The following is a 14103-nucleotide window of genomic DNA, read 5'->3' on the forward strand; positions in this document are numbered from 1 at the left end:
ACTGGTATATTTATCCCAGCATGTCAGTTACTCTCCCCAAACCTGGAGACCAGAGTAGAAGAAACCAGAAAGGAAAGTATCTCTTTGGGGCTTTGTTGCATCCCATCACAGTATGCAAATCAATTTTTCAAAAACCCTTAAGATTTCTGTCAGGGAAATAAAAAGCTTTCCTAGGCTACTGTTTAATCATCTTGATCAACGAAACTGAAGCAAAGCAAGTACTCGTGTTCAACTGGATGGATGCATACCAAGCCACATCCCGTCCCACAAGTTACACTTCTCTTTATCGCAGGATAACACAAGTGTTTGAAACATCTCTCCTAGCTCTAAATCAAGTCACTAAGGAATACACCACTGTTCAAATGACAGTCGTGGAAGAATATTGAGAAATAAGTGGACACAATGCACAAGTGAACTGCATGAAAACAGACAGGAAACCGGAAGAAGCAAGTTCAAATCAGTATAATTAACAGCTGCATCTGCTTTTAAATTTTTTATTCAACAGCATCCTGTGTTTATAGCTGACTTTTGTATTTATATATATGCTGTGATGCAATCTATGTAACTATATTAATACCCAGCATTTCAAAAAATAGCATAGAAGAGCAAAACAAAACATGGCACCAAGATGGCTTTTCCTCCATAAAGAGCGGTGGACACTTGTTTGTCACCATGATAAATAATACACACTTAACCATACATAAATCGCATAATTATGCTTTTTAGTGAAAATCCAGCAGTTATTATGGATACTTTAAAAGGTACTATCCACATTAAAAAGTCAGTTACACAGCAAACCTTTTCACTCATATGAGGACATTGTGACCACCTGCTTCCCCCTCTTCAAGGGTCCATGAATACCATAGTTAGTGGAGCAACCATTTTTATGGCTGTAGGACATACTGTGCACAGAATATGCTTCAGCTAAAATGAGAAGGTAAATACCACAAAAAAAATCAAAATATTTTCACTAGGGTACAATTATTATTTTTTAATATTATTAAAAATTTACACAGGAATAGAGACCCAAATTCTCTCTCATCAATTAGGAAAACAATGCAATAACTTCATGAAATTTAGACACTGCAACATACTGTATTTCTCTGTAAAAGCAATACACTAACAAGCCTAAAATAAAGGAAACTAGAACAATTCAAGTGAGGCAATTTTATTCAAACTAAAATTCTTACTTTTATCCTTACTGGACTACTGTCAATATTCTTTGGCTTCCAACATAACCAAAGGAGTGAATAAAGTAGAAATATGGTAAACACCGATATCAAAGGTTACACTAGTTCAAGTGACTTCATTTTAATAGCAGTATTTCAGTAATCACTCATTAATAAAAACTGTTTCTTGCAATATTACACTACTGATTACTAGTGTTGATGTAATAATGAAATCTTAAGATCCCTGGTCCCACTATCTATAAAAAACTAGGGATGGTGCAATGCTTGATGTAGACTATAAATACCAGGTAAAAGCAGTATATTTGACTGTTTCCAGTCACAAGGGATATTCTCTGCATCTTCATGTAACTAGACTTTTATACTGTATGAAGAAATAAAGAAAAAACTAGATTAGAAGATCTAATTCCCATAAAAAAAGGCCATATTCATCATGAGTACAGATCAGCACTTGAGTTCTAGTTGGTGCTTAGTTCTGTATTTAATAGAATTCTTGCCTTGGTCCTATATAGTCAATATCATTTCAGTTAACATATACAAATTGGAATTAAAATATATGGATAATATCCCTCTCCTTTTCTTCTACCTGAAGCCATAGAATAAAGGAGTGAAAACTTTCAGAGCATCTACATTTTCAAGATGTTACAAAAATCAAGAAATCAACATAACCATTAGAGATACAGGGACAGTTCTCAAACCTAGATAACCCAGAATTAATCAATGTCAAAAGCATATACATGGATTTGGCCTAATTTAGCATACTGAGCCTGGAAACTAGATTCAATAGAAAAAGAATCCTCACCCTGATCAGTCAATAGCTAGCTCTCTCAGGTGACAGTGCCAAGTCCTGATCCTCTTAAATGACTAAACATGGGTTGCTCCACCAGCCTATTGCATTTGCATCCCTGAATTTTACAATTTCCTGTATGGGATCCTATATTTAATTAGCCACAGAACTTGTGACAAGTCTATCCTACTGAAACACAGATGGAATTCAAAGTTAGAAAACTGAGAATTATTTCCTGTTCACTAAACTATAAACCTACACTACCTCTGCTGCAAATAGCTTTGGTCAAAGGCAGGTATCACTCTCCAAGTTTTACAGAAACTTGCCTATGGCTTGCAAATACAATGTTTAAAAAGCAAACTTTTAGTCCTGTAAGTTAAAGTTGTAGCCACATCTCCAATATCAGTTACTCTGCTACTTATTTCAAAAGTCCTATAGATGTAACATGTCCTCTTCTTTACATCAGACTCTTAACTCTTCAGAGTTTATGCAGTTCTGTAACTCTTTTGATTGGTTACTTTGTAAAAATTGCAAGATTACATACTAATTGATGATGATAATTAAGGTTTGCTCAATTCCACAGTAAATTTAAATCCAAGTTTATCTTAAGATATCTTAAAGTGAGTGAAAATGGGCATTTATAAATTTAAGACTGATTTCATGAACTTGTCAACATCTGAGACAGCTGCGTAAGTTATTTCAGTGTCATTTTCTATAAAGCAATTTGTTCATTACCATTACCTTAAAAGGTACTATATTTCCTGAATACTCTATAATACCACTGAAAGAGTTAAATTTTATGGAAGATTTATCAGGGCAGCATTACAAAAACAGTAAGATGGAAACCAAAGGGTAAAACAAGAAATAACTACATGATTCTTATTTCACTTACAACTTAAAAGTTTCATATTACAGGTTAAAATACAGTGACTAGTTACCACTTAAGATAAGGCTAGTTGTAATTAAAACAAATTGCTAAAGTATTTACATTATTATAAGCCATAGAGCTTATACTCAACATTTCTAGGTGAAAACTGCATCCATTTTGTCCATGCTGTAAGTTGCAAAAGTTTGTGAGATTTTCTGAATGTTTTTGCAGTACATAAACCTTTAAAGAAAAAAGTTATCAAAAGGGCAAATACACAATATACTAACAAACAGTATTAAACTAACTGCAAAGAGTGTGTGAGATGCTATTTTGCGTATAATGTTGCTTTTGCATTGTTTTCTGTACTTATTCACCAGTGCAAGGTGTAAATTTGTTGTAAAAAATAACTACACACTAAATAAAGTGTACAATTTGGCGTCATCTGACAGAAGCGTGATAAATATTTTGATATATAAGATATAAATGCAAAATTAATGTAGCACACTGGTATCACTTAAGAAAATAAACTTTTATTACTAGACATGCAAGACATCTTGGGCTTCATTACAACTGAACATGTCTAGCTGTCTTTTAATCAGTTGTCTGCTATTTTGACTTATCTTTCTGACATTAGTATCCATGTTTACTGGTCTAAGTTAGTTAGCTAAACACACAACAATCAACAACAAAAAAAATACCTCACTTACTCTATTTGCGCACCATGAGCCACAAGGGCACTTATGGAATCCATACTACCAGACCGTGCTGCTTTATGAATAGGAGTTTCACCAACATAATCCTGTAAAGACAAACTACATTTTGTCAAGCATAATTTTTCTAAAAATTAACACCTCATTTTTACATTATTGACTTTAATTAAGAAAGCAGATATGTAAAAGCAGCATTTATTAGCTAGCAAATACGTCAGGTACTTTATTATTATTTTAACGTTCAAAGTAGGCTGTCATGTACATTAGACATTTAGCAAGAAATAATGTTAACGGCATCTAACTGACAAGATAAACCTTATTCAATAACTAGGCAATCAGCACGGTCATATTCAGCAAAACTTCTTAAAAAAACCCACAACATATGCCACCATACCAAGTTACTCCACCACTTCTATTTCCTGGTGCTTTTATTTCCCAATAGGTTGGACTGAGCAAGCCATCTTGAATTCAGAAGCAGCATGGCCATGTTTGTGGGACTATATTGCTTTCAGATCTTGCTGGCACACTTGCACAGTACTGTACTGAACCATAAATACTCACCAGGTGAGGAGTATGTATGCGTAACTCTACCATAATGTAAGTATGTCCAGAGTTCACAGGACAGGCCAGATCTCTCCTGAGACATACACACTGACTCATATCCTATACGCTTTTCTGACTATCCATTTACATTCCATTCTTGTTGACCAGCACATTTCATCTTTTTGTTTTATGTGCAAACATACTGGGAGTAGTGTATTGCTTTTCAGGCAACTTCTCTCTACAAACTATCTTCACAGATTCACAGGGAGAATCTACATTAATTTTAAAAATGCAACTGGCAGGTAAATTCCATACATCATCACCTACAGGCTGCAGACAAAAATCAGTATTTGCAATTAACCATCGGTATTAAGAACCACAGAAAAGAACCTGTAATGAAATACGGTCTTGAAGTAGCAAGTAAATGTTCAGTTACTGGTTTGTTAGGTGATTTAGTTATGGTTCTCAACACTTTCAATGCATAGTTTTTTTTTCCTTTCTTCCCCATCCTTTCTTTCTCTCCCAATTTTTGAGAGACTTCACTTGTCTGCTCCACTGATACTAAGCATGCTCTCACTATATGTGCCTCACTTTTGCTTCCCCATTCCTTTTATTAAAATATCAACACTATCTATTAAAGTAACACAGCACCTTAACTGACTTGCCAGTTTTCATACACAACAGCGTTCATATCTAACTCTACAGTACTGGTTATGCTTTAACTCTATTTTAAATGTGAATATATTCAAAATATGATTATATTCTATCTTGACAGATAGAAGGTAACAAGTGTTTTAAATTGTCTGCCAAGCTTCTGAGAAATTAATTCACATCTTTTAGACCATGTAAATATAACTTGAAGATGACTTTTGGATTATGTGTTATATACTCTCAATTTTCTACTTGCCAATTTTATTTCATGGTAAAATATTTTTATAGCAAGTTACAAATTCACTGAGGGTAAGCCAGTTTACCAGTGCTTAAGACATATATTCAGCCAAACAGTGAACTACCTGGCATCTGCAGTGGGGCACAATAACTGTGCCAGACAAAGTCTGCCTTCTTATAAACTAAGGAAAATTGCTGAGGCTGACACAAAGTTTGGAGACAGAAAACAGCAAAAAACCCCTTGGAGTCCTTAGTGATTTGAAAACAGCTATATAGCCCTTCTTCCAAAATGGCTGGCTGCAGCTGATGAATAGAAGACTGCTTTCCAATGAAGTTTAAATAATTTTCCTATTTGTAACTTTCCTTGAAGTTACAGAAAGACAGAGGTGTTTAACAGAGGACACAATTTTATTAACTATCATACATGGAAATTCATTTGGCACCAACTTATCCAGGCAGATTTTCTTCATAGTGTAACACATTTTGCCCACCATGGAAGCTGTCTTCGATTCATCATTTTGTTATTGTCTTCTTTCTCCCCCCAGCCTTTTGTTAAAGAGGTAAAAGTGTAGAGTGATTTGCCTCTATCTATATGCTTTCAGCATTTGTATCTACAGTCCCAACCCTAACTTAAAAGGTAATATTCAATATAAAGTTCAGTTTAGGGAAAGTTAGCTCAACTAGCCATGCGTATGACGAAGATAAAAATCTTTACTAGCCCCATAAACCTAGCATGTTGCCCACAGTAAGATCTATAGAACTTAATTATGAAGTATTGCTGTGGGGAAACACTAGAAGGATGAAAAAAGACCTTTGCAAAAGGACTCCTCATCACTGCATTACAACAAAAAGCTAATTTATAGCAGCTAATAATCCTGTGACCCACAACCAGAAAAAGGTTAGTATCTCAGAAAAGAATCTATGTCTTGAGAAGGGCTTCTTTCAATCACTGCCCCAGAAAAGCATGTGTCTCTTCTCTGAAGCTAAGGAATTGAGAAAATACTTAAGAGAATGACAGAATATACAGATTTAGATTTTTTAAATAGCATTTGTTTTAATTATGGCACCTAAGTTTCAGTCATCACTGATGTTATCTTCTTTTGAAGTTCTCCAATGGGACCAAATCTATTTGCACTGAAATAGCTTCTGAAATAATCTCCTAGCTCTACAAAGAAGAAATCTTCTCTGGGTTATGAGTTAAACTAAAAGGAAAAAAAAATATCCCCCAATGAAAAATGGCTTTAAAGTTTACTTATTTTTCAACACATCTGAAATCATGCATACAGAGGAAAATAAAGTACTCTACAAGCCTCAGAACAATTATGGTTTGATTCAACAATTGAAATGGATGGCACCAAACAGAAAAAGCAATATAACAGAGATTTTCCCAAGAAGCTTCTAAGAACAGTTCAGGATCTAGGTTGTTAGCACATTTTCACGCATAAGACACCTCTTCTCATCTCTCTTTTTTGGCTCTTTGGAGCAAATTAAGTTATTTTATTTTAAGGGGCTCTATAAATTTGTAACTATCCTTAATAATACCTCATAATTCTTCCAATTGTCCACAGTTCCCATATGTGCATCAGTTTGACATAATCCCTTCTGTAATAATATCCCAGGAAGGGAAACATCAGTAACTTGTACTGGCCTTTCATATCTAAAGCAGAACTTTTCAGGGTCCCATTTACCCTTCTGATGTAACATTGCACCAACAGCCCAAACTTGTCTCACAATCCGTAAGTCACATTGTAAATACATGAACAGAAAGACCAAAAAAGTTTTATTAATTTAGCATTCAAGGTAACACAAGTTTGTTTGCTTCTGTGGAGGCTAAGTATTTTGTGTACAGTGCTCCTGAAGAGATGACAGAAGGAATCATGAGGCATCATAGTCACATTTATTTTTTTTAAACTCACTGCCACCACCAAACCCCTTTGCCTTTTCCCTTGGAGCAGCATGACTATCCTTTTGCAAAGACAAAGGAAGTCTTCTCTAGCCTGGGGTTATGACTAGATTACCTTAGACTTCTATTTCATTTTACTAAGTATCTAGCTGCCTTCATTATTCTCTTTTCATTTATGTGGCTGAAGAGTCTTTTGCTTTTTTAGTTTAAATTTTCTCAGTAGATCTATTTCAGCTTGATTAATCAGTTTGCATTTCCTCACTATACTGCTTAACCTCAAGACATTTCCTCTACTGATTAAATAGTTTTCTCAAAACTCTGCTTTATTCCCAGGCCTCTTTTAGGTGTGATTATTTTTTCAGTTGCCTAAAGCCATATTTTACTGTTTTCCCTCCTTCTATCTTTTTGGGATCCAAATTTCTGTTGGTTTTAGGATCTTCGAGTTGAACTTAGAGCAAATTTCCCATTTTGTTCCCCAAATTTCAAATCCTTGGATATGATTCAGTTAATTTCACTCACTGGTACCTTTACACTGCTGTCATTTAAAAAAAAATAGTTACTTACCTGTAAATATTTCTTTTTAAAATAAAAAGCCCACACACACATTTACACTGAAAGCTTTCAACTGTATCTACTGGTTTTGGCTGGTATAGAGTTAGTTTTCTTCACAGTAGCTGGAATGGTGCTATGTTTTGGATTTGTGACCAAAGTAGTGCTGATAATACATCAATGTTATAGCTATGACTGGGCTGGGGGTGCATAAGAAGCTAGGAGGTGACAGAGGTGGGACCACTGACCCAAACTGATCAGAGGAATATCCCATACTATATGGCAACACACTCAGCAAGAAAAAGCTGTGGAGGTGGAGTTTGCCAGGGCTGTCATTGCTCGGGGACTGGCTGGGCATCACTCAGCCAGTGGTGAGCAACTGTGGGATTTTTTTGGTTGCGGAGTGGGGTTTTTAAAAAAATCTATCATCACTTGATTGTCTTGGTTTTGCTTTTCTTTGTTTCCTTTCTTACTTATTAAATTGTCTTTATGTCAACCCACAAGTTTTCTCACTTTTCCCTTCCGACTGCCTCCCTCAACCCACTGTGGGGGGAATGAGCAAGCAGCTGTGTGGTGCTTTGGTGCCTACCAGGGTTAAACCACAGCACTATGCACTTGTAAAATACTTCTAGTGTAGATATCGAAGACACAGAAGCACTATTTTACCTGACGAAATATAAACTAACTCCATTCCTTAACTAACCAAATTTCAAGTTCTATCTGCTGATCACATTGCCAAAGCTGTTCAGGTGTCTTAGACCCAGGACCCTACCCTTTCTGAAGCCAAGAAGTAGAAGCTGGAGAATACTGAGTATTTTTTCCTCATTCTTTTGCTAAAAATATTTTGAATTCATGATTGTTTCTCCTTCTGAATTTTCAGTATAGCTGAGATCCGATGGAAAATTTTTGCCTGGATTTAGTCCAAATTGTTGTTTAAAATACAAAACCATAACATACCAAAGGAATGAGTGTTTTCCTCCTCACCAAGGATATCAGCGTGTTTATAGTTTTTGCTAGCATGGGTAGTCTAACCCTCCTAAATCTGTCTGCCATCACTGCCACATGATGGTAACTGGCTGGATGAGAAGTTAGCATCACCTGTAAAGCTGCAATATTTCTTATCACTTCTCTTTAAGACAGGCCACACAAAACTCTTTTTTTGGCCAATCAACACAGGCAACACACAATAGAATATTTGATAGGCTGGAGGGAAAATATATTTACATCAAGTAATAGGCTTTTTAAACAAGAAGTACTTTCACTGTTACAGTGAACAAGAGCAGGCAGGTAGATAAATGCAGGTCTTGAGTCACATTATTAAGAACTATTAGCAGGCACTGCCCACTCAAGAAAAAAACAAACAGGACTTTCTCCTGTGTCCACTGCTGGGTAGAAATAGGCAGGTCATTGCTTGACACTTCAGCTTTCTCCTGTGAATTTTTATGATCCTGGGGGGGAGGGAAGAACTGCCCACTGATCATAAAGAGACAGACGGTTCTAGCCAGCACATACAATCGTGTAAGAGGGCTGGGCATCACAGGACATACTCACAGAACTTATCTGGGGAGCAAGGTACAGTTGGGACAAGAAGTTTTCAGCATTTGTCCTTCATTGCTGCTGCCTGAAAAAACGTCCTGGGCAACTGTCACCAGCACTGAGATATGCATTTTCAAGTTTTCCTAAACTTCAGGGCAGGCAGCATGGGCTACAATACAATACCTCAGGGCAGTGCATGCAAATTCTACTGAGTACCGGAGGTTTACGTTAAGACTGGGAGACTCGAGTGGATTCCTTTTCAGAAGCTATCCTTTTCTTTTTCCAGAGGTGATGGGTTAATCTGTAGCCAATGACCAGGAGTCAGTTTGCAAGGAAAGTTTTACTAGTTTAAATATCAAGTATTCCCAGATCTTTCTCAGCATGTGTTTTGTATCCAGTGTCCATGGAACACTTGTCCTCACACAAGCATTAGCCAGTGACTAAGTCTGAAGTACAGCATCAGTCAGCGAGCTGGAAGGAATAAACAAAATACACATCAGGAAATAATGCTCCAAAAGCTCAAAAGTGTGGGTGGAAGCCCTAGATGATCACCTGAAAGTACTTGGAAGTTAAATAAGGAACCAAGATCATTTATTAAGCAGTACAAATCAAACAAAAACAGTAGAATTTGACTGCAGTTCAATAAACAGCTGGAAGGAATTGGGGAGAGCAAAGCATGCACTATGCTTTACATAGCCATGTATGAAACATTCCAAATATCTATGGGATGAGTTTGCTGCTATAGTTATCACCAAGGTACACTGTCTAGCTTTCAGTGCTCATGCATGCTAAACCAGTGTGACTAACCAGTTGCATACTAAGAAAGAACTTAGACCTTTTTGTTTCTACCACCATTTCAATTAACCATAGCTATCTTCTTTTATCATCAAATAAAATCTAAAGTACCTCTTCTCAACTAATATTTTGTGGGAGCAAAAAAAAGTTATTTCATTCGAGTGTAACTTGAGCCTACCATTACCAACATGCAAGGCTTCCACAGTGTCAACTCCCAGTACTATCTATGTTAGTGTCCTTTGCCTTTCAATACCTGAATCTGCCCTTAGAAGTCCACAGGATACCATTATCACTGTCTCATTTGAAAACTTGAGAAGCACAGTACTACTCCTCCTGTGGAGGACCACAGATCTATTATTTGTATTTGCTCTGGTGACAGACCATCAATTTATAGACTCCAGAGTCACTGGCTAGTCTTGGTGACTTCAAGCTGGAATGAGTTTCCTGTCTACTTTTAACTGCATGTGATACTGCCTTCTGCTTTCTTTTACAGTCAGCTGCATGTTGCCCTCAGCCCATGGAGAGATCTTTGCACTCTTCTCCTCTTCTTTTGGGGGCTAGCTGCTACTGTCTTCTTTGCTATAACCTCACTCACTAGATGTGATTTTTTTCCCCCCATCATGCTTCCAGGACAGCAAGCTTGTTCTTCAACTCCATTTCAACCTCACTGGTCATTTCTTCTCTTTATCCTCATAGTTGGAAACTTTCATTCTTCTCATTCATTCATTTTCATTCATTCTTCTCTTCTCATTTAGCAGATATTTGTACATCTTTATTCTGTGCATGCCACGTTTCCTCTCTAATCACTGTTTCTTTATATTCTTACCTGGTCTCCAGATGCATTTATAGTTCTTGTATTTTCTCTTCTGAAGATTCTACAACTACGCAGCAACAACTTATTGCATAAGTTACTTTTGTCAGGTATCAAGGAGAAGATGCGATCTATAGCCTCTGCATCCAGTCACCTTCATTGTTTCTACAATTCTCCTGGTGTCTCACAGCTGTTCTCAATGCACCAGCCTTCTTTTCTGAAAACTCAACACAAACTTCCCCATTTCTTATGTTTGCATAGGTTAAAAAAAAAAAAGAACCAAACTCTAGAAATGCAAATGTTCAAGTTCTTCAACAGACTTAGCTTAACTACTGTATATAAAACACAGTCTGGCCATTAAATATTTTAAGAAAAGTGTGATGCAAGATTTAACAGACCAGACATTTTACAGATGCTGTGCTATACTACAGCTTTTAGTAAATGCATATGGTGTAGTATTAATCACTCTCATAGAATATTATAAATAATAATTGAGTATTGTTATAAAGGCACACATTATGTATGCCCAGCATACATAATAGATCCATTCAGCACTACAAACATTTTCTCTAAAAGCATGATAGTTTTAAGCACTCGATTCTGTTACTGTACCAGAGTACAACAGTCCTTTACAGGACTTTTGCTAAATTAATGCACTCTCTGCTACCAAATAAATCATTATCCATACTCACAATAGAAGTAATGGAATATTATTTTTTTAAAAGATTTTTTAAAAAAATCACCCATTCATTCTTTGTTAGTAAAGTACATGTTTCTGATCTATTTGTGGGAAGTTACTAGAAATATTTAGAAATAATTTTAAAAGGAAAACAGTATGAAACCAGATGCACCTTAAAATAAACCATGGCAGACCTTACTAGTTAAATGTATGACTAAATCATGATACACCACAAAGGTCTCATGGTTCTGTAGGTAACGGTGAATTTTTCAATTCTTTGCATATTTAAGAAGATGTTCCTCACTAGCCTTTTTTCTTTCCCCTAAAGAGGCATTACAATATCAGAGTATTTGCTAATGCTGCCAATACCAAAGCAGCACACCATTTTACTCAAGAAGCAGCAAGATGTCAATTCCTAAAACAAATATTCTCCAAATCTTTTCTGGCTTAAAGGACATTTATTAGTCCTATCTCTGCTATAATGAAAAAGGTCTGTAACTGATAATTAAGTCATTTGACTTCAGCTGATGTTAAAAATAATGTATCTCTATGTCAATGTAAGGATCATACATGTAGTAAAAGGAGACCAAGACACTCCTTCCAAAACTGTATGCAGACATGAAATATGTGTGAATCCATACCTGTTTGTTTATGTTGGCCCCCACTTGAATCAACCAATTCAGGCACTGTGGATGTCCTCCAAAAGCAGCAATGTGGGCTGGTGTTTGAGCAAAACGTGTTGTACTGGCATTCACAGAAGCTCCAGCTCTTACTAACTGCATTAGGCACTCCAGCTTTAAAGACATGAGGGAATAAAACCACAAGTGTTACTTACACATATGTGCTATGACAATTAGCACGTGTAAAATAACTAACTAAACACTAAGAACTAGAAAAGCCAAGCTTACTAGTGAGACTACATGGATGCAAAACAAGAGAGAATATCAACATTAGGATTTTCCCCCTCCTTCCTACACTCCTCCCCTCCTTTGGCCATAGGTCATACCTGAAAAGTACAGAATTTGGTTTTGGGGATGAGAATTACAATATCTATATTCAGGATGGGAGAAAAGAGGGCATAAATACCTTGGAGCTGACTACAGGAGCTATTTGGTTCACTTTTGGGGGGGGGGGGGGGGGGAAGATTTCTGATCCAGCAAAGCTGCAAACATGCTACTAAACAGACATTATTAGATAACATTTGCCAAAACAAGACTGTTGTTAGGAGATCTATAAATGTATTCTCAGGAGAGTTTAGAGGAAGGTAAATCAGAAAAACATGAGATAAGAAAACATCATAGAAACTTAAAACCTAAGACTGACAGAAGCAGATTACTATTCAAAACTAGTACTGTTAATACTATGCTAAGTCTATAAAACAAAAAAAATATTTTCATCATTTTCCTGTTATTATAGCTGAAGAGCTGTTAAAAACAAAATAGGTTCCCTGTTTGTGGCAGTATCAAAAAAAGAAAAGCTCTCTTTGTTTTAATAAAAATGCAGTATTTGGTCACACTATATTCTGACTTTTGTTTTCCCATCATACTAATCAGAAGTGTCAGATATCCAGTTACTATTTTTAAATGTTCATAACATAGTATTTGTAGAAGCTAGGCAAACCACAGCCACGATGACCTCAACTTTCAAAAATAGTCAGAAGTGTTCCTTTCCTGTCACACAGTAAATTGTCTTTTTGTTGATACGAAAAGGAATGCACTATGCTAAAATAAACAGTTTAGTCTAGGCTTCCATTTATTGTGGTTAGAAAACAAACACCACTGTACACACATGCAACAGCAAAACAAGAAACCACCACACTGACTCAGGGCATTGGTTCATATAAAACAAAAATCCACAGGTCAGTCTTGCACATTTAAAGAAAATGTTTGTTAGCTATGGAATAATCTGTTCAGAAAGGAGCAATTAAAAAGCATCAGGAAGTCAGCTGGAAGCTTGATTAGAACAAGAAGCATAAACATCAGCATTACAACATTCTTCTCTACTGCTGCATGTCAGTCTGTCTTTCTCTTAAGTTGTAAATTCCTGATCTTGATGAATTACATACATGAGATAAAAGTACCAATTACTGTAGTGAAGCATTTTATATTAATTTTGCAAATATAATGTGAATTTTGTTTACTCCACCCATATAGTTCAAACACACACATATGAACCCTGTCATTCAGCACATACAAAAGTACTTTTTTGGACTGTAGTGGATGTGACACTAGACATAGATGTACCATTAACTCACCAATTACATGACACAAGTATGCAAGGGTGAAGGTACTGAAATACTGCAGTATTAATAACTCTATCTCCATAAACCTCAACATGACCAAAGACAAAGTACCTTTTCAAAAGCAAACAAATACTTCCGCTGCAAAAGAAACTTACACAAAAAAACTGGTGTAAGAAAATTTGTAATTCTAATGCTAGACTATCAAAATACATTTTGTATTTGCTAATCTTAGACTCTCCTTGGTGTTCACATGCTAGCACACCTAATGCTGCTGTTAACCCTTAACAATTATTAATAATTGTAGCACTGTAATTATTAATAAGTGATGTGATGGAAAAAACCTCCAGCTACAGCAAGATGTTCCTCTACTGTAACTGCAAACAAAAATAAAGTTCAGCCAGTTTTTAAAATAATATTTTTAATAGAATTAATTTGAAAATAGTTTCAGGCAAGCATTACAACTTCAGGAAAGAATAGGGTTTTTTCCTGCCTTTCCTACACAGAAACCGGGATGAAAGAATTTCCATAATTAGACAGGCATTCTAGCCCATCAATTGAAAGGGGAAAAAACATTGGAACTGGTTTGCCAGCATCATCTTGCACTT

The 14103-nt window shown here is 36.0% G+C and overlaps 1 protein-coding gene across 1 annotated transcript in view; it reads right to left on the reverse strand.

Annotated features, from left to right (window-relative positions):
• ANKRD10 (ankyrin repeat domain 10) overlaps nucleotides 1-12062 on the reverse strand; it is a 32331-nt gene extending 20269 nt beyond the window's left edge. The window contains exons 1-2 of the mRNA XM_010290433.1: nucleotides 11898-12062; nucleotides 3550-3641 (exon numbers count right to left, since the gene is read on the reverse strand). Coding sequence (XP_010288735.1) covers nucleotides 3550-3641; nucleotides 11898-12062 — 257 coding nt within the window. The remainder of the gene's footprint in view (nucleotides 1-3549; nucleotides 3642-11897) is intronic.
• Nucleotides 12063-14103: the final 2041 nt, after the last annotated feature.

This window comes from Phaethon lepturus, unplaced genomic scaffold (genome assembly GCF_000687285.1).
Source record: "Phaethon lepturus isolate BGI_N335 unplaced genomic scaffold, ASM68728v1 scaffold19097, whole genome shotgun sequence".
Classification (NCBI taxonomy): Eukaryota; Metazoa; Chordata; class Aves; order Phaethontiformes; family Phaethontidae; genus Phaethon; species Phaethon lepturus.